The sequence below is a fragment of the Leucoraja erinacea genome, chromosome 14 (genome assembly GCF_028641065.1).
Source record: "Leucoraja erinacea ecotype New England chromosome 14, Leri_hhj_1, whole genome shotgun sequence".
Taxonomy (NCBI): Eukaryota; Metazoa; Chordata; class Chondrichthyes; order Rajiformes; family Rajidae; genus Leucoraja; species Leucoraja erinaceus.
This window is the reverse complement of record NC_073390.1, coordinates 7,109,724-7,129,593: the sequence shown is the minus strand read 5'-3', so window position 1 is coordinate 7,129,593 and position 19,870 is coordinate 7,109,724. Positions and strand designations below refer to the sequence as shown.

Below are 19,870 nucleotides of genomic sequence, written 5' to 3'. Positions count from 1 at the left end.
TTATAGTGTTTGTTAGTACTGACTCCACCTATTATGTGCGTCATGTTATCAAGAGCCCGCTTACGCTAGTTAGAACAAGTAGCAGCTCTGAGATGTGATGACTTCAGATCCTTGCTGTATGTAGATTTAATAAATATGTGTTGTATCTTGATGTGTGTTTCAGTCGACTGATTACGTGGTGTCAGACAGTGAATCTTGCCCACTCCGCTCATGTTTATCGGGTTTTATTTCCTCTGTGTTCCTCTGTACTGCTTAATTTGGTGGGACCTGAAGCAATGCATAGTACTATCCATATCTGGAAACAGCTAAAATTCAGTCTTAAATTGAGAAATATGTCTCTCCTTCTTCCTATTGCAAATAATCCCTCGTTTAAACCGTCTACTTTAGATATGGTGTTTGTTCAATGGAAGAACCTTGGAATCAATACTGTGGGAGACCTCTATAAGAAGGGGACCCTCTCTTCTTTTCAAAAACTACAGGAGAAATATCACTTGAATGCCAACAATGTTTTTAGATACCTTCAAATCCGAGATTATGTGAAAACATATACATAAGACTGTCCTCTTATGGGTCCAGATATATTAGACGATTGTTTGAATAGACATGCCGATACAAGTAAGTTGATATCTTACATTTATAACACTCTTCTAAATATTGACACCCCACCCTCTGAGATTTATAGATGAGCATGGGAGGACGAGCTGGGTTTACCCATTTCGAAAGATATACCATATGGGAGGAAAGCCTACTATACATACACTACTGTTCTTTAAATGCCAGGCATTGCCTGATAAAATTTAAAGTATTGCATAGGTTATACTACTCAAAGATCAAATTGAACAAGACCTTCCCTACTGTCTCTCTTCTCTGTGATAAATGTCACTTCTAAGAAGCCACCCTAACTCATTATTTTGTATCCTGTATAAAAATACAAAACCTCTGGACGGGAATATTCAATATCATTTCTAAAACACTCAAAATTCAATTGGAGCCAGATTCAAAATTAATAATATTAGGAATGTCAGAGGGCTGCCCTAAATTAACAATATCCCAAAGACGCTTCCTTGACTATGGTTTAATAACTGCAAAAAAAGTAACTTAAATTCTGGAAAAAGATAACAGTCCCCACAGTGAAGATGTGGATCACAGAAATGACCAAGACACTACATTTAGAAAAAATAAGGCTTGTTTTGTCTGACAAACCAGATCAATTTTCCAAAATATGGTCTCCTTTCATTGAATTTCTTCAACAACATAATGGTTGAACACAAATTCAAAACCGACGTTAGGGTCGGGTGAGCGGGCGTAGGGAAGGGTAGTGGGATATATCTCCGCTTTTTTTTCACTTCTTCGTTAGTTCAAAGGTTAAATGATATCATGGATATCATTTAATTATCTGGGTGTCTTCACCTAAGGGAAACATTTTTCTCTGCAGAAGGAAGTGTAAATGTAGGGAGAAATCTGAAGGACGACCAATAATCATTTTTGAAGCTGAATGAACATTAGGCAACTGTGGCAGGGTCTGCATGAAATCACCCGCTTCGAGCTGAAACAGAGTAGATGAAGTGACAGTGAACTTTCCAGGATGAGATCAATTCTTTCCATGGTGACTGAAATGTATTTGTTAGGAACCAACATTTCACAGGGCAGTAAGAAATGCCATTTAAAATATTATTTCATAATTTAGTAAAAATCTGCATTTGAAAATGCCTTCCAGCACAAAGGGAAGAGTTGGTCATGTTGGTTACAATCGAGACACTTACAATGTATAGATACATGATAAGGGAATTATGTTTAGTGTCCTTCATTATGCTGCTGGCCTTGCCGAGTCTGGGCTGTGTCCACAATTTGCTGCATTTTCTTGCGGTCTTGGATGGAGCTGTTCCCAAACAAAGCTATAATGCATCCTGATAAAATGCTTTCTACAGCGCATCTGTAGAATATGATGATAATTGTCAGGGACATGCCAAAGGTCTGAAGCCTTCTAAGGAAGTCTTGGTCGTTGCTTCAAGCAAAGCCAGATACAAAATGGAATTATGTTCATGTTATTTATTATTAAGGTGGGTAAAATGCTTTTGTTAGACCAGCAAAGATTTACGAGGCAGTAGGAACACCCACAGCAAATGTTATTCCTCAATTTTGAGAAACTATGATTTAAAAACCATCTTACCATCACAAAGTGAAGTGTTGGTCACATTGGTGCTGAAGCCTGAATCACAACTGCACACAAAGCTTCTGATTGTGTTGGTGCAGATTTGTTGACAGTTTGAGGTGTTGGTTGCACATTCATCGATGTCTACAGAAATAAGGTCAGTTAATCCTGGTGCAAATTGGTTACATTTACTGACATGCTTTCCAACTCGCTGAGGTATTTTCAATGTACTGTAAGCGATGCAGGCTGGCTTCTAAGATCAGCAAGAATTTTGCTTCAAATTATATTGTACTTTCTAATCCTGTTTTGTAAACAATACTGTGAATTTTCAGTGTTTAAGTTCAAATTTAAATGAAACTACAAAGAGATCCCAGTTATGGTGAGACATCACGGATATACTGTGGCCTTTTTTTTGCAATGTCTGAATTTGGCCCCTAATTTCAATATTTAATCTTCCCATCTTTGAGAGACTTTGCATTTGAGAATCCCTACCATCACAAAGGGAAGAGTTGGTCACATTGGTGCTGAAGCCTGGGTCACAACTGCACTGGAAGCTTCCAATTGTGTTGTTGCAGTTTTGTTGACAGTTTGAGGTGTTGGTTGTGCATTCATCAATATCTGAAGGACAAAGAGTGAATAAAATATCAAACAATTTCATGACATTTGACTTTGTCAATTGAAATTTTGTCTCTTTATATCACGAGATGGAATTCGCAATCCTCCAGGTTTAATATTTCATCCCTATTTTTCTTTTTTTCCTGCAGGAAAATAATCTATTCGGTACAGCATTAGATTATATCCACTGTCAGCAATTTTAAGGTAAAATGCTTTTTTTAGGCCAGCAAAGTTATATAGTGCTGTAAGAACTGCATCAGGAAATGTTACTCCTGACTCTGAGAAAAGAGGTGTTTGAAAACATGTCACCATCACAAAGGGAAGAGTTGGTCACGTTGATGCTGAAGCCTGAATCACAACTACACGTGAAGCTTCCGATTATGTTGGTGCAGATATGTTGACAGGTTGAGGTGTTGGTTGCACATTCATCAATATCTGGAGGACAAAGAGTGAATGACATGTCAAACAATTGGGCTTTGCTAACTGAAACATCATCACTGATATTATGAGATTGAAATGAAGAAATGAAATTCAACAGGTGTAATAATTTGTCCCTACATTTACACTTCTTTCTGCATGAAAAGTACCCATTCAGTTTAATTTTTGTTTATTATTACGTGTACCGAGTTACAGTGAAAAGATTTTGCTGCTTGCTATCCAGTCATAGAAACATAGAAAAATAGGTGCAGGAGTAGGCCATTCAGCCCTTCGGCTGATAATCCATAATCTGTACCCCGTTCCTGCTTTTTCCCCATATCCCTTAATTCCTTCAGCCCCAAGAGCTAAATTTAACTCCCACTTGAAAACACCCAGTGAATTGTCCTCCACTGCCTTCTGTTGCAGATAATTCCACAGATTCACAACTCTCTGGGTGAAAAAGTTTTTCCTCATCTGTCCTATGGTCTACCCCTTATTTTTAAACTGTGATCCCTAGTTCTGAACTCCCCCAACCTCGGGACTATTTTTCCTGCATCTAGCCCAGGGGTCGGCAACATTTTTCTTCATAGGGGCCAGGACCCATGTCTGTGAGCATATGGCGGGCCCCATCTATCGCCATAGTTAATAAATGGAGGTAATAATAATACATTCTAACTAAATTAGTAATTAGTAATAATACATACTAACAATACATAAATTACTAATAATACATACTAACGAGTGTGACACTTGGTGTTGTTTTTTGCATTAGTTTTCACATGTTTTTCAATGAGTTTTCTGCAGTTCACAGATCCCTCACGTCCCCGGAATCATCAGCAGCTCCAGGTCGCCTGCGAGCCCCGGGACTGGCTGTAGTTCCTAGGTCACTTGAGTGTCCCTGGTCCAGCTGTAGTTCCCAGGTCGCCTGAGTACCCTGGGACTGGCTGTAGCACCCAGGTCGCCTGCGAGCCCCGGGTCTAGCTGCAGTTCCCAGATTGCCTACGACTCCTGGGACTGGCTGCAGTTCCCAGGTCATGAAAACTAATTGGAAAAAAAACCGCCTGCGGGCCAGATGATTTCGGGTTATGGGATGGATCCGGCCCGTGGACCGTAGATTGCCGACCCCTGATCTAGCCTGCCCATTCCTTTAAGAATTTTATGTTTCTGCTAGTCCAGCTTCGCACGGGAGGCCACCAAATTCAAATGCAGTTTCATACCATTTCAAGCAGGGTACAATGCCACCAATTTCAAATGCAGTTTCAAACCATTTCAAGCAGGGTGCGATGCCACCAAAGATAGAGAGTTGTGACCTCTCCCTCCCCCATCTTGCAGAGACTGAGCCACGCCCACACTTCCGGGTCTTATAGTCCCTCCGACCTTCCCACCGGATGGGATGTGGTCTTCATGGCGTGACTGACAGGAGACAAGGCAAGGCAAGGCAAGTTTATTTGTATAGCACCATTCGTGCAAACAGCAATTCAAGGCGCTTTACAGGAAAGAGAAAATAAAATAGTCAATAATTAAACATTTCAAAATAAGCAATACGACAAATGTATGAATAATAAAACAACGTCAATGAAACAATAAAACGATTTTAAAAAGCACATAAAAGGGTTAAAATTAGACGGTTAAGATTACCTGCATGTCGGGTCATGGAAAAGCTATAGTAAACAACAATGTTTTTAGGCCTGATTTAAATGCGCCTACAGTCTGTGAACACCTCAGGTGTTCAGGGAGCTTGTTCCACAGGTGTGGAGCATAAAAACCGAATGCTGCTTCAGCCTTTTTAGTTCCGACCCTGGGAACACAGAGTAAACCTGTCCCTGAAGACCTGAGGAGTCTAGGCGCCTCATATACAACAAGTAGGTCAGAGATGTATTTTGGAACTAGACCATTCAGTGCCTTGTAGGTCAGTAACTGAATTTTAAAATCTATCCTCTTACACACAGGGAGCCAGTGCAAAGATTTAAGGACAGGTGTAATGTGGTCCATTTTCTTGGTGTTGGTCAAGACTCTGGCAGCGGCATTTTGGATAAGCTGCAGTTGTTTAATTGATTTTTTATTGAGACCTGTGAAGATGCCATTACAATAATCTAACCTACTAAAAATATATGCATGAACAAGTTTTTCAGTGTCTTCTTTGGACAGAAATCCCTTGATTCTTGCAATATTTTTTAGATGGTAATAGGCAGATCTGGTAATGGTCTTTATATGGCTGTTAAAATTCAAATCCGAGTCCATAACTACATCAAGGTTTCTGGCTTTGTCTGTGGTTTTCAGTGCAATTGAGTCGAGTTCAGCACTCACCTCTAGATTTGTTTTTTTGGGACCAAAGACAATAATTTTACTTCGGAGTCACGTGAGTGACTACGTGAAGAACCCCGCTTACGACGCAAGTGTTTCGTCATCGCTGGAGGAAGGACGTTCCTCCAGATCGGCAGGGGTTGAACCTGCAACAGGAACGTAAGGGAACTTCATTTTCTTTACTTACCATTTTAGGCCGATGAAGCTGGCTGTGGAGAGTCTGCAGATCTGCAGGCAGCCAGCAGCGGTCGGGGCCCGTTAATTTCTTTTAAACAGGAACGGAGCCGACTTTAGCGCCAGGACAACGGTCGCTGGAGCAGTTTTTCCCGACAACTCGGAAACAGCCCCACTAGTCGTTTAGTGGATTTAATAATCTGAGGTCTGAGAGGCTGGAAGGTGCGGAACTGGCGTGTTAACGGGGGTTCCGCAGGTCTAAAAATAGCGGCGAGCGGTCAGTGTCCGAGAGCACCGAGTACGCGTTGGACCCGCTGGACCGCGCTGGAGCACCGCAGAGGCAGGGGGAAAACACACAGCAGCAACAGGCTGAACTCCCGTAATGGGAATAGCTGTGCCAGGCTCCAGACTTTTGCTCCCGACTTTTGCACCCGACTTTCCCTCCCGATTTTTGCTCCCAACTTCGCTCCCACGCCGGCCCCGGCTGGTCGGGAGAGGTAGGCATAATCAGAGCCGTTGGACTTCGAGGAGTCCGACTCTGAATAGCTGCGAGCGGTCGGTTGGAGGGGTTTTAGGAGCAGCCACGAGCGGACAGAGCAGCAGGGAGTGAGAGGTACAGTAACAAATGTCGGCACCACCATCTCCCAATAAGGGAGCGAGTACAAATCACACCAAAGCGGGTGGAAGAAAGAAAGAATCGGCACCACCATCTCCCGAAAGGGAGCGAGTGCAAATTACACCGAAACGGCTGGAGGAGCCCCCCCCACGGTGGCAGTCCCAGAAATATGGAGGCTAGCCACAGTGGGAAAGAGGTAAGTCCCACAGCAGTACCCCATGTGGGGCCGCAAGATATCTCTTATTCCTCGGTGGAGAGTGGGCAGGACCAAATTTGGTCAGACCCTGACCAAGGTACAGGTTTACATACCCCTGAAGGAGGGGAGAAAGTGGGCTCTGCATTTCACCCTGTGTAGGAAATGGACAGAGCAATGCGTAGAAAGGCTGTAAAGAAGCTGCAGGACGTCAGTGGCGAAGGTGCCGGGGACCTGCAGCAACAGCCGCCGGTACAGGCAACTTGTATGGAGACATCAGCGGCCACTTTCGCGGAGCTGGGAAATCGGTACGAGTGGCTGCAGCATGTTCGGCCGTCAGCGACAGGTGCCGGGAAGTACCGGGACTGCGAGCAATGGCACAATTATATGGGGCGGCCGGGAGCGACCAGTGCCCGTAGGCATGGGGACCGGCTGCGGCAAAAACCGCATGCGACTAGTGCCCGAGAGCATGAAGGTCAGCAGGAACGGTTGATAAATTTAAACACCCGCGATTGACTAGTGCCAGAGAGCACGTAAGTCGGCTGGAGCAGTTGTTGGAGGAACTTCTCCACAGTGGCAGGCTCCAGGATATGGACGATAGCCACAGTGGCAAAGATGTAAGTCCCTCAGCAGATTACCATAAAGGGCTGCTTGACATATCATCCTCCTCGGAAGAGGGTGTTGAAGGGCTGCCTGTGTCAGATTCTGAACTAGAGATGGAGCCACATTCCCATATGGAGGATGAGGAAACCAAGTTGCTGGACATGGTGGGGCAATACTTTCAGCAAGAACAGACTGGCAAAGATCTAGAGGCCAGGATGGCTGCCAGCATTGAGTACATGTCTACACATCACCTGCAAGCCAATACCTTTGCTGAGGTGTTGGCAAGACATTTACCTCCGGGAAATTGTGGGGCTCTGAATGTGGCCAGTGTTAACCGAAGTATTTGGAGACACGTTGGTCAGGATGCTGGCTTCAAATCTGACCAGTTAGCCTTACTCACAGATGTGCCTTTGTTCCCCTGAAACAGACATTACTGGAACAGATATTACTGTGTAATCCTGAGATGGGAATGCTATCTATCAGGAATTATATTGTACTGCTGGATCCTTTAGTCTTAGTAGTAACCAAAAACATAACAGGACAAGGTATTGAACCGAAAGAAAGTTCTAAAGTCCTATCAGCAGGATATTATCGGCCGCACTATTAGAAATAGACATGACACTAGTTCACCAGGATGCACTGGCCTTATATGCAAACCTGGAACCTCCCAAACCACTGATATAGAATGTGGAGGTATTCATTACTTGCTCCTTAGTTCAGCATGTACTGAACTGAACGTCATTCAGACAAGGAAGCAACAAATTGAAGCATTATTAAACTACGTACATACATTATAGATGTTATGGAGATATCCAATAAGAATCACAGAAATTTGTGTACTAAATATCCTTATCATAATCAGAGGTGGTTGCTTCTTTTCGGGGCTTCTGCGGCGGCGACTTCTCCCGCCCGAGTTGCGGGGTCGAAGAGCTCCTGGAGCGGGGCCTGACATCACTGCCCCGCGCGGCTGGAATGGCCGCGGACTCTGCGAGCGCACGCCGGGGGCTCTAACACCAAGACCCGGTGTGCGACCTCGCACCACCCGGCGTGGCTTTAATGGCCGCGGGACAATCGCCATCGCCAGCCGGGGGCTATGACTTTGACTCTGACATCGGGGGGGGGGGGGGGGAGTGCAGTGGAGAGAGAAGTTTATTTGGCCTTCCATCACAGCTATGTGATGGATGTTTATGTTAAATGTAATTATGTTGTGTCTGGGGTCTATTTGTGTGTAATGTATGGCTGCAGAAACGGCATTTCGTTTGGACCTCCAGGGGTCCAAATGACAATTAAATTGACTCTTGACTCTTGACTCTCTCTTGACTCTTGACTTCATCTTAGGTTAATGGAATACTTCGTACTTATATTCTTTCAGATGGGAACTTTGTGTCATCTTCTGTATTGATCCTAGGGTACTATTTGGCGAGCATCGTATCAAGATATGCTGGCTAGATTACCAATTAGAGGTACCCACAGATGTGTTAACTACAGGTCATCTGCGGTTCACTGCTAACACAGTTCACATGGCACTGACTTTGCTGGTAAATATGGTACAGCCTTAATGGAGACTGGCAGGGTACTAACTATCCATCAGACTGCTAGTAGAATTGGCATAGGGACTGTGTGCCAGCCATATAATATCAGACATTATCTAATTACTGAACGCAGTCACACGTCATTCAAACAATTTATGGGTCATTCTGACAGGCTAATGAAGTAACCGACTGACGCCACTATGGCGCTAGATGTGGGTACATTTGTTAGGCATGGTTCATAACCTAACATTAACAGTGACCAGTTTTATGGACACAGGGAGTAGTATGTCAACTACGGGTAGAAACTTACCGGCACCACGTGACTATCTGGCCAACACTATTTGTAAATTGAATTGAATTCTTATTTGTTATTCAGACATTTAGGTCTGAACGAAATGATATTGCCTGCAGCCATATAATAATAAACAACATATTATAAACACAAATTAGCATCCACCACAGTGAGTTTACCATACACCTTTTTCACGGTGGTAGAAGGCAGAACCATTCATCACCATCCATCATAGACCTAACTTACTGGTTCTTTCCAGCAACATGGAGAGTTACCCATGTTACTATCTATATTAACCTATTTATTGTAGAATTGAAAGCACCTCTTCTACACCTAGGACTGACGGACCATAGGCGGAATCTTTTCAGCGGGTCACAGACAGTCTACTCATTCAACAGTACTTGGTATCCTCTAGAAATAGGAAGTACGTTCATAACTATTATCATCACCCACAGATCTATGAACAGCCATCTGTTCTGGAATTCCTGGCAAGCCTCCATTACGATGAGAGGCTTAGTCATAGTACCACAATTGCGCCAGGCGTGCTCTGTCTACATACCTGTCGAAGGTACAGAGCAGCATTCTGTGGGGACACACACACTGGTAACAAAATTCATTAGGGGCATGTTAAAATTAATCCCCAAGAACTAGGTATATTCATATATGGGATGTGAGTTTTGTACTGACCAAGTTAAGAAACTGGTCTCCAGCTACAGCTCTGTCATTACAGAAACTGACTATGTAAACAGTCATGCTGATGGCCTTGGTCACGGCACAAAGAGTCCAGTCACTACAGAAACTAAGGCTGGACAACATGATGATTTCATCAGGGAATTTTACTTCGGAGTCACGTGAGTGACTTCGTGAAGAACCCCGCTACGGCGCATGCGTGTCATATCGCTAGACGCATGGTGCGAGTCAGACATGGGAGAGGACGTCTCCCTAGAGGGAAATGCAAAGAAGCAGGTAAGAGACTGCAAAATTTTTCCCACTTACCTTGCAGGTAGGAAATACAAGAAGCTGCGGGAAGCTGGAGGGGAGAACCTCGGAAACAGCGGGCAGCCAGCAGCCAGCAGCCAGCAGCCAGCAGCAGCCGATGGCACGCGAATCCTCCGGAGAGGATTCCTAAAAGGCTATTTTTAGTAGCAGCAGAGAAACAGCTGTGCCCGACGTCGCTCCCCGCACCGGCAAGATTGACTGCTGCCGGGCGGGAAGCGAAGCAACACGTCCCGGGGGTTTTCCAGACCAAGGCGAGTCTATGTTAGATGCAGTCGCTAGCGGCTCCGGAGCCGATTGAAGCGGCTGCACGACCCGGAATAGAGAGAGCCGACATCGGGGACAGCAGCCCAAGGACCTATGCTACGGGGTCCGTGGGGCTGCGGGAGGAAGGACGTTCCTCCAAAACGGCAGGCTGAAAACCAGTACAGGTAAGAACAAATTTCCCTTACCTTTGGTTCTTTTCCAGACGTTGCTGCTGGATTCTGAAGAGCAGCAGGCAGCCAGCTAAGGACGTCAGGGCAGAGCCACAGGTCGTTACTGCTGTGTTCTGAACAGCAGGCAGCCAGCTACTGATGTCAGTATAGAGCTGAAGTGCGGCCACACAGAATTGCTGCTGCTTAATGACCAGCAGCAGGCAGCAATGAATGTCGGCACCAGCATCTCCCATAAGGGAGCGAGTGCCAAACTTCACCCTAAAGGGGTAGAGGTGCCCGTGAGTAGCGGGACCATGGGGAGCGACCAGTGCCCGTAGGCATGGGGACCGGCTGCGGGAAATACCGCGTGCGACTAGTGCCAGAGAGCACCAAGGTCGGCAGGAGCGGTCCCATATATTAAAGCACCCGCGACGACTAGTGCCCGAGAGCATGCAAGTCGGCTGGAGCGGTGGCTGGAGGAAATTTCTCCACAGTGGCAGGCTCCGGGATTGGAGGATAGCCACAGTGGGCAAATAAATATAAGTCCCACAGCAGTTTCCCATAAGGGCTGCATGAAATGTCAGACGCCTCTGAGGAGGGTATGGAAGGTCTGACGGGATAAAATCTGAGCAGGTGATGGAGCCACTTTCCCCTATTGAAGGGGGGGATAAAACAACCTGCTGAACATGATGAGCCAGTACTGCCAGCAGAAACACACTGAGAATGATCTCGAGAAGGATGGCTGTGAGTATTGAAGGGCTGTGAGTCCACCCATCAACTTCAAGCTAATATTTTTGCTGAAGTGTTGGCAAGGCTTTTATACCCTGGGATATTGTGGTGCTCTTAATGTAGCCATTGTTACAGGTGCATTTGCAGACATGTTGGGAAGGCCGTTAAGAGTCGGGATATTAAAATCCGTAATACTCTGAAAGGTCTCATGGCGGGCATAACAGCTTTGGCCGCATGTTAGAAAAGGTGGAAAAAATTAGTGACCACAAGGATGCCATTAGCACTATTTTTTGCGATGTGCAGTTTGAAGGGCCATTCAGCCAGCTCTAGACCCTAGTTCGCTATACTATGTAAGCAAAGGGCTATAGACCCCGTTATTTGGGGGGAGACCTGTCTAAACAGGTAAAAGAATTGGCGAGGAGGCTCGACTTTGGGGCTGATTAGAGCATCCAAAGGATATCTGGGGAAGACATTAACCTTATGTGCATCCTTAGAGAGGTAGTGTTTGTAATTATACTACAAAGAATTGGGCAGAGGTACCCAGCAGCAGCGTCCTGTTTAGGGTTTGGCCCGGGACGACCACTGTGGAAGATGCAAAAGTCTCTACGTCAGCATCTACCCTAACATTAACCTTTAGGCCCTCCACATCCGCGTATGAAACCAAGAAAATAACTTGGTTACCACCGATAACCATGGAGGTAGGTGAATTTGGGGCTCCAGCATTAATAGGGAGCACGGAAGTTGGAGGGACATTGCAATTTCATGTTGAAGCTTGGTGTAATATATCTATGGACAGATATATCCTTAGCAGTTTTAAGGGATATCTGATAGAGTTTACACAAACAAAACTCTCCAGTACAACATAAACCGGACAGATATACATGCTGGGAATGGAATAAACCAAACCTGAACAACAGGATTTGTCTCAAACATCTTTATTAGAAATAAGAAAGATGGGGGTTGCCGTATTATTATGGATTATCAATGCTTCACAATGTTGTGCAATATATTCATTTTAAAAATGGATACTTTTAGCAGTGCTAAAGAGTTAGTTATTCAGCAGGCTACTGTATGGCAAGTATTAATCTTTAAGATCCTTGCTATTCAATATACAACAGGGAGAAAAATTTTAAACCAGCGTTGGGACTGCTGCAACACCAAAATCATAGAGTAATGGCATAGTTGGATGATATCCGTATTGTGGGAATAACTTATGAATCGGCATGTTAGGCAGTGGTTGCCACTAAACAATTGTTTGAACAGCTGGGATTCATTGTCCATCCACTTAAGTCAAAATTGACACCATTAACACATTTAATATGTTAATGACTTTACTAATATGGAAAGCAACAGAGTTCAGTGGGCTCATAATTATAGAGGCCATTTATTTTGGCCAAAGGAGCTAATGATAGAAGCTATAAAAGAATTACAATGTTGGGAACACAATGTTAAGTATTGCTCCAAACCCAATAGTTATTCGCTACCCGTCTGTGCTATTACAAACAGATGCCAGTGCAATTGGTTACGGTACAACTGATACCATCTCGAGCTATGGGGGAGATGGAATATATAAGAAGCTAACCTACATAACACTAAGGGTTAGAAATGTTAAGTGCATTTCATAGGCTAAAATCTTATTGCTCAGGAATGAAACTGCAGCATGTTAGATGGTAGATAGATAATACCTCGGTGGTGGCATATATGTCATATGGGTGGAAAGATATCAACATCTTGTGATGAATTGGCAAATTCAATTTGGCAATGGTGTGTCCAAAGGAATCTTTGGTTATCGGCTACGTATCTACCAGGGATACTAATTCAGTGGCAGACACCAGGTCACGAAAATTTATTGAAAGTACTGAATGGATGTTGGATAGAACGGTATTTGCTGAAATCAGTAAAGTATGTAAGGCCGGATATTAGAATTGCATCCAGGGTTAAATCACCAGTTACCGAGGTATGTATCATTGGTACCAGATCCTGAGGCAGAAGCTACAGATGCTGTTTCACTGCACTAGGGGAGGGTTTTATTTATGTATTTCCTCCTTTTCTACTTTATAAATTTGGGTACTAAGGGAAATTCAACAGGAATCGGCATCGGGGATGTCTTAGTACCTGATTGGCTTACCCAACTATGGTTTTCAGGGGTACAGGACATGGTGCTGGAACCATGTATAACGGTAAGACATAGTCCTAAGTTTCTGGTGCATCCAGTAACTGAGGATAGCTATCCATGTATAGAAAATATTGATTTAGTAGGGTGTAGACTCTAAAACACCGCTACGGGACATGGGGCTATCAAAAAGAACTGTGGACATGAAGGTCTACACAAAAACAGTATTTAGGTCATATTAAAAATGGACTAATTACTGCCATAATAACTTTCTGGACCACAGAAATAAGGATGTTCCGGCGGTGCTAGAGTTTCTCACCAGCCTGCACTATGGAGGACTGAGTTTCAGCACTGTGAATAGTGCCAAAAGTGCATTGTCAAGTTATTGGTGGCAAGGAACAGTAAGACAGTCTGTGGGATCACATCCTCTGGTAGTTAAAATTTTAAGAGGAAATGTTAACACCAAGCCACCAAAAATAAGATACAACTATATCTGGGATGTAAGTGTGGCCTTGACCTTGCTAAGGAATTGGTCGCCGGCTACAGCATTAAATCTGGATAACTAACTAGAAATGGTAATGCTGATGGCGCTAGTCACAGCACATAAGCTCCAGTTATTGCTAATAGTAAGACTGGATGGCTTCGCTATGGCGAAGTTTGGGGTTTGTGATCCAGGACCGTATTATTAAACAAAATAGGCCAGGATCAGCGGGGCAGGTCATAGAATTGATGGCCTACCCGGAGGACAAACGCCTCTGTATAGAGAAGCACGTTTTGTTATACAGTGAAAGTACAAAGGCTATCAGAGGCAAGGTATGGCGTTTAATCAGCTATAAGAAACTGTACTGTAGAGTGTAACTCAGACCATTTCGGGGTGGCTGAAATATGGGTTAAGATAGGCGAGAGTGGACAATAACATATTTAAATATCACTCCACCAGGGCTGCAGCTACATCCGCAGCAAGACGCCTTGATGTATCCATGGACCAAATCCTCAGGATTGCATGATGGTTGTCGGAGAAAACGTTTTCAGAAATGTTATAACAAACTAGTTAGCAGTATGGGAACGTTTTCGGGGAACATTTTAAGTTCTGTATGATAATTTATCCCTGAAGAATACAGGGTTATGATTTGAATTAATTAGATATTATTTATCTTTTCCATTAAATAATTGGTATGAATGTTTTGAATATAATTAACAATTTCTCCCTAACTACCAAGGCAGTTGTGAAGCATGGACTCGCTCCACGGCATGAGGTCACAGAGCTTTGAAATCTTCACGAAGTCACTCACGTGACTCCGAAGTAAAATAGTAAGATTAAACGAGAACTTACCAGTTTGAAGTTTGATCTTTATTTTATGAGGAGGAACGTTGAGGGAATACATGCCCTCCGCTCCCACCCTCATATGGTCATATCTTAAACTGGTATCTCTTTAATAATCTTACTATCTTAAGTCATTATAGTGTATCTGTGACCTCACACCGCTGCTTTGAAGAATGACACGCATGCGCCGTAGCGGGGTTCTTCACGTATTCCCTCAACGTTCCTCCTCATAAAATAAAGATCAAACTTCAAACTGGTAAGTTCTCATTTAATCTTACTATTAAACCTGTTACATTAATCAAAGGGTCAAACAGAACAGACAGGGGTCAGCAGGCCTAAAAACAAAGTACAGAGCCTATACAACAGATGGTTGTTGCTGTATTATAACTCATTTACTATCATACATGAAGTATGCTAGATCATCAGAGGGAAGAAATGTCACGTTTATCAGCTACTAATAGCCACTCACAACAGTGACAGTCCAGATCATCTCTAAATGGCTAAGCAAGTCCTAACAAAGGCTGGAGTGCACTCTAAGGGAAAATGTAATTCTTACTCCATCAGGGCTGCAGCTACATTGGCAGCTATGAAGCTGTACGTACTAATGGACAAAACCCTCAAGACAGTAGAATGGTCAACGGAGGAAACTATCCAACGACTTTATAACAAACCAGTTATTGAACCTGGAAGAATTGCAGAAACAATTTTAAGTTCTGCATATAATTCACCGCATAAATAGGGGCAATAATTGGATTTAATATTTTACAGTTGGGTTTCAATATCCTATTATGTTTAATGATGTTAACATCATTCTCCCCACAACCAAGGCAGTTGTGAAGCATGGACCCGTTCCACGGCATGAGGTCACAGAGCTTTGAAATCTTCACGTAGTCACTCACGTGACTCTGAAGTAAAATAGTAAGATTAAACGAGTTTACCAGTTTGGAGTTTGATCTGTATTTTATGAGGAGGAACGTTGAGGGAATACGTGCCCTCCGCTCCCACCCTCGATTAGTCATATCTTAAACTGGTATCTCTTTGATAATCTTACTATATTAGGTCATTATAGTGTTTCTGTGACCTCACACCGCTGCTTTGAAGGATGACACGCATGCGTCGTAAGCGGGGTTCTTCACGTATTCCCTCAACGTTCCTCCTCATAAATACAGATCAAACTTCAAACTGGTAAATTCTCATTTAATAGAGAGATTAAACGAGTACTTACCAGTACGAAGTTTGATCTGTATTTTATGAGGAGTTACGATGAGGGATTACGTGAAGAACCCACCCAGTGCGCAGGCGCGGCATACTTCCAAGCAGCGGTGTGGAATCACAGGTAGACACAATATATGAAGTAAAGATAGTAAAGATTAAAGAGACATCAGCTCGAGTTTGATCCATATACTGAGGGTGGGAGCGGAGGGCACGTAATCCCTCATCGTAACTCCTCATAAAATACAGATCAAACTTCGTACTGGTAAGTACTCGTTTAATCTCTCTATTTTACTTCGGAGTCACGTGAGTGACTACGTGAAGACTTCAAAGATCTGTGATTTCAAACCGTGTAACAGCTATATCACTCGCTGCCGAAGTTATCGAGGGAGGAAGTGGTATCTAAAGACCAACGAATCTGTTTGTTTTTTGAAAACAAAAATGTTTATTAAACAATAACAAAAAATAGCTCCCTTGGGCTTAAAATTATAAGTTTGCAGTTTCTAAAATTTTCTCTGCAAACAAGTCTTTCTGCATCAGCGGTTTATGATAAAATATCCGGAACGTTGATTCCCTTGACCATCCTGCTGTGCTTAGGATGTGGTCGATGGGAACATCCATCCGTTCCGCAGCTGATGTAGATGCTGCCCTGATAGAATGGGATTTAAAAACATCAGTGTTAATCCCTGCAGCTTTCAGGACCTGTTTTAACCACCTGGATATAGTTTGGCTGGTTACCCGTCCAAAAGGCTTCTTGTGGCTGACCCATAAGGCTTTTTCACTCCCTCTAAGTGTATGGGTTGTGTCTACATAGTTGTATAAATGGGTCACTACACAGAGCCTAGGTTCTGGAGGGTAGGCCCGGAAGATTAATGGCGAGTTGGACATACCTGGCCTGCTTTGTTTAACTAACCCCGGCATAGTAAATGTGATGCAGTCTGGGGTAGTTACCATGTTGTCCAGTCGTAGTTGATGTAGTGACTGGACCCTTTGTGCAGAGACGAGCGCCATTAGCATGAGGGTCTTGAGTGTGGATTGCTCTAGACTGAGGGATCCCACCGGTGGCCATCCTCTGAGGTGTGATAGCACGACACTTATATCCCATACATGGGTATACCTGGGTGTAGGGGGTTTGATATTGTAAATCCCCTTGAGGAGTTTTATGACTAGCGGGTGGGACCCGATGCTATGGTGTCCTGTTGGCATAAGATAAGCAGACAGGGCACTTCGTGCTGCATTGACGGCACTGTAGCTCATCTTCTGGTCATGGTGTAAATGGGCCAGGAACTCCAACACGTCCGTGATTGTGGCTGTCTTATACGACGTCCCTGCATCCAAGCAGTACTGCTCCCATTTCTTGATGTATGTCAGGTACTGCTTCTTGGTTGAGTCTCGCAGGGATGCCGACATGGTGGTGATTGTTCTCTCTGATAACCCCAGTTCCTGGTAAGGCCTGGTTAAAACCTACAAACCAGGAGTTTTAATTTTTTATGGCATGGATGACTTATGCCGGATACTGGGTGAGTCAATAGCTGTGGGTGACTGTTAAAGACCATAGGTGACTCTACCACCATGTCGTGAAAGACTGGGAACCATGGTTGGGTAGGCCAGTCGGGTACGACCAAAATACCTGAAGCAGAGTCTGACTGTATTTTCTGGAGTACCCGGCTGATGAGGCAGAAGGGAGGGAAAGCATAGAAGAAGAAATTTCCCCAATCCAGCGTGAAGGCATCTACCGCTGCTGCCTCTGGGTCTGGTTCCCAAGCCACATACATGGGTAACTGGTGATTCAATCTAGACGCGAACAAATCTATATCTGGCGTTCCATATTGCTTAGTAATTTTTGCAAATATTTTTGGATGTAACATCCATTCGATGTTATCATTGAATTTTCGTGACCTGGTGTCTGCCACTGTGTTTAGCTTACCTGGTAGATAGGCAGCTGATAGCAAAATATGTCTCTCGACACACCATTGCCAGATTATATTAGCCAATTTGTCGCATGATACTGATTTTATGCCACCCATGTGCTTGATGTAGGCCACCACCGTTGTGTTGTCAATCATTAACCTAACATGCACGTGCTGCATATTGGATGAATATGCTTTTAGCCCATAAAAGGCGGCCAGCATTTCCAAATAATTTATGCCTAGTGAGTGTAGTAGCGATGTCTCGAGATTAGTCCATCTGCCACCTGTGCTGGATATAGAGTTAGTAGCTCCCCAGCCTAAAGCACTGGCATCGGTCGTGATGACTATGTTAGGATTAGTGATGGCAATGGGACTGTAACTGTGCCAAATATTTTCTGACCACCACTGAAGTTCTGATATGGCCTCAGTGGGTAAATACATTGTTCGGTCATAATGCCCCCTATTTTGGTGTAGTGCATGTGTCCTTGCTCTTTGTAAATTTTGGTAATGCAAGGGTCCATATTGTGCAGCTGGAAATGCTGCTACAATACTCCCAATGACTCTGGCAACATGCCGGATCCTTGGTTGTGTATTTGCGATTAAATTGTTGCATGCTTGCGCTAATGCAACCTTTTTATCCCTTGGCAGAGTAACAGTCATGTGGGTAGAATCGATGGTGAAGCCTAGATAGTCCATATTAGTTGACGGCTTCAATTTCGATTTATCTGGGTGTAGAACAAATCCCAACGTTTCAAGGAGTTGTTTAGTAGCTGAAACTGCTGCGACAGCTAGTTCCTTGGTTCTCCCCATTATGAGAATATCGTCCAGATAAGCCATGACTAGGTATTTTTGTTCTCTCAATATTTTCATGGCTACTTTAAGAATATTGGTAAATAATCTGGGAGCTGTTGTTAACCCATTGGGCAGTGCTCTATATTGCCATAGTTGCCCCATCCAGATAAATTTCAGGTATCTAAAATGATCCTTGTGAATGGGTACTAAATAGTAAGCATCTTTGATGTCTATGCTTGCCATGAAGTATCCCTTGGAGATCAGTTGTCTGGCAGTGACAAATGTCTCCATTTTGAAATGTTGATACTCAACAGATTGATTTAGTGATGTTAGATCAATGATGATGCGACATCCACCATCTTTTTTGGTTTTAATAAATATATTTGATACAAATTCCAATGGCTCATGTCTGGTCCTTTCAATGACTCCTTTAGACATGAGCCTATCTAGTTCAGCCTGTCCTTCCTCCTTCTCTAGTTCAGTGGGAAGGAATACCCTTTGGGGTATATGCTGAACCGGCGGTATTATGCCTGTTTTAAATTCAATTTTGTATCCACTAATACTGTTGAGTATGTATTGGTTGTTAGTGATAGTACACCAAACATGTTTAAATAATCGTAAACGCCCTCCTGTTAGTAAAACACCCTTGGTTATTGTATGTTGACAGGAACCAGACCCACCTACCTCCATGTTCATTTTTGGGAGCGTCTTCGTTGGTGGGTTTGGCTCGCGGGCGTTTTTGTTGGTGCTGTCACGGGGCGGCGTATCTTCCCACGGCTCCGCTCTGGGCCCCTCTCTAAAAAAGAGCTATGGGGGTAGTGAGGAGCGGTCGCCAGGCTTTCACCAGTCCGGTATCTGCTGGTGGATGCCGAGGGGTGCTGCCAACTGGGCCCTGCTCGGCGCTGGTCCTGCCCTCATGAGGCCTACTGGTTTGGCCGCCTCTTCAAGTTCTTTGAGCCTTTTTCCCAGGTCAGCCCCAAATAGCAGCGCCTCCTTCTCTGGCGCAGGAGCTTTGCAAAGCCCTGCATATTTGGGGTTGAGGGCAGGCCTGATGTTTTCCTGCCTTAAGTTGTTCATCTCAAAGTGGGTGTTACACATCAGAGCTAGGACATCCTGTTGAGGTGTAGTGAGGTCCGTGTGCTCTGCGGACCGAGCAAAGGCGGTGATGGCAGCGGTATGGAGCTTCAGGATGCGCTGCATTTTCAGCTCTTGGCTCCTAATATGTTGGCCTAGCTGGCTCCATATCTGGCCATTGACGGTCTTAACCCGCAGCGCCTCACAGTTCTCGGGTGCCGTGTATGTCTCGAGAGCCTCCTGGATTACTTTTTCCTGGAGAGGCTTGTTGGATAGCCGGTTTATGCTGGCCGCCATTTTTGGGGTCAGCATTCTCCCGGCCTTCGGGGGCGCCGCATACCTGTTGACCACACCCAGCAGCTCTTCTTCCTCCTGCTCCCCTGGCATACTTGTGCAGTCGTCCGCC

General features: G+C 44.3%; 1 protein-coding gene across 1 annotated transcript in view; it reads right to left on the bottom strand.

Moving 5' to 3' along the window:
* The window catches only part of LOC129703229 (fibrillin-3-like), a 214,382-nt gene that overhangs the window by 64,506 nt on the left and 130,006 nt on the right, over positions 1-19,870 (bottom strand). The window contains exons 53-55 of the mRNA XM_055645508.1: positions 3,077-3,202; positions 2,645-2,770; positions 2,171-2,296 (exon numbers count right to left, since the gene is read on the bottom strand). Coding sequence (XP_055501483.1) covers positions 2,171-2,296; positions 2,645-2,770; positions 3,077-3,202 — 378 coding nt within the window. The remainder of the gene's footprint in view (positions 1-2,170; positions 2,297-2,644; positions 2,771-3,076; positions 3,203-19,870) is intronic.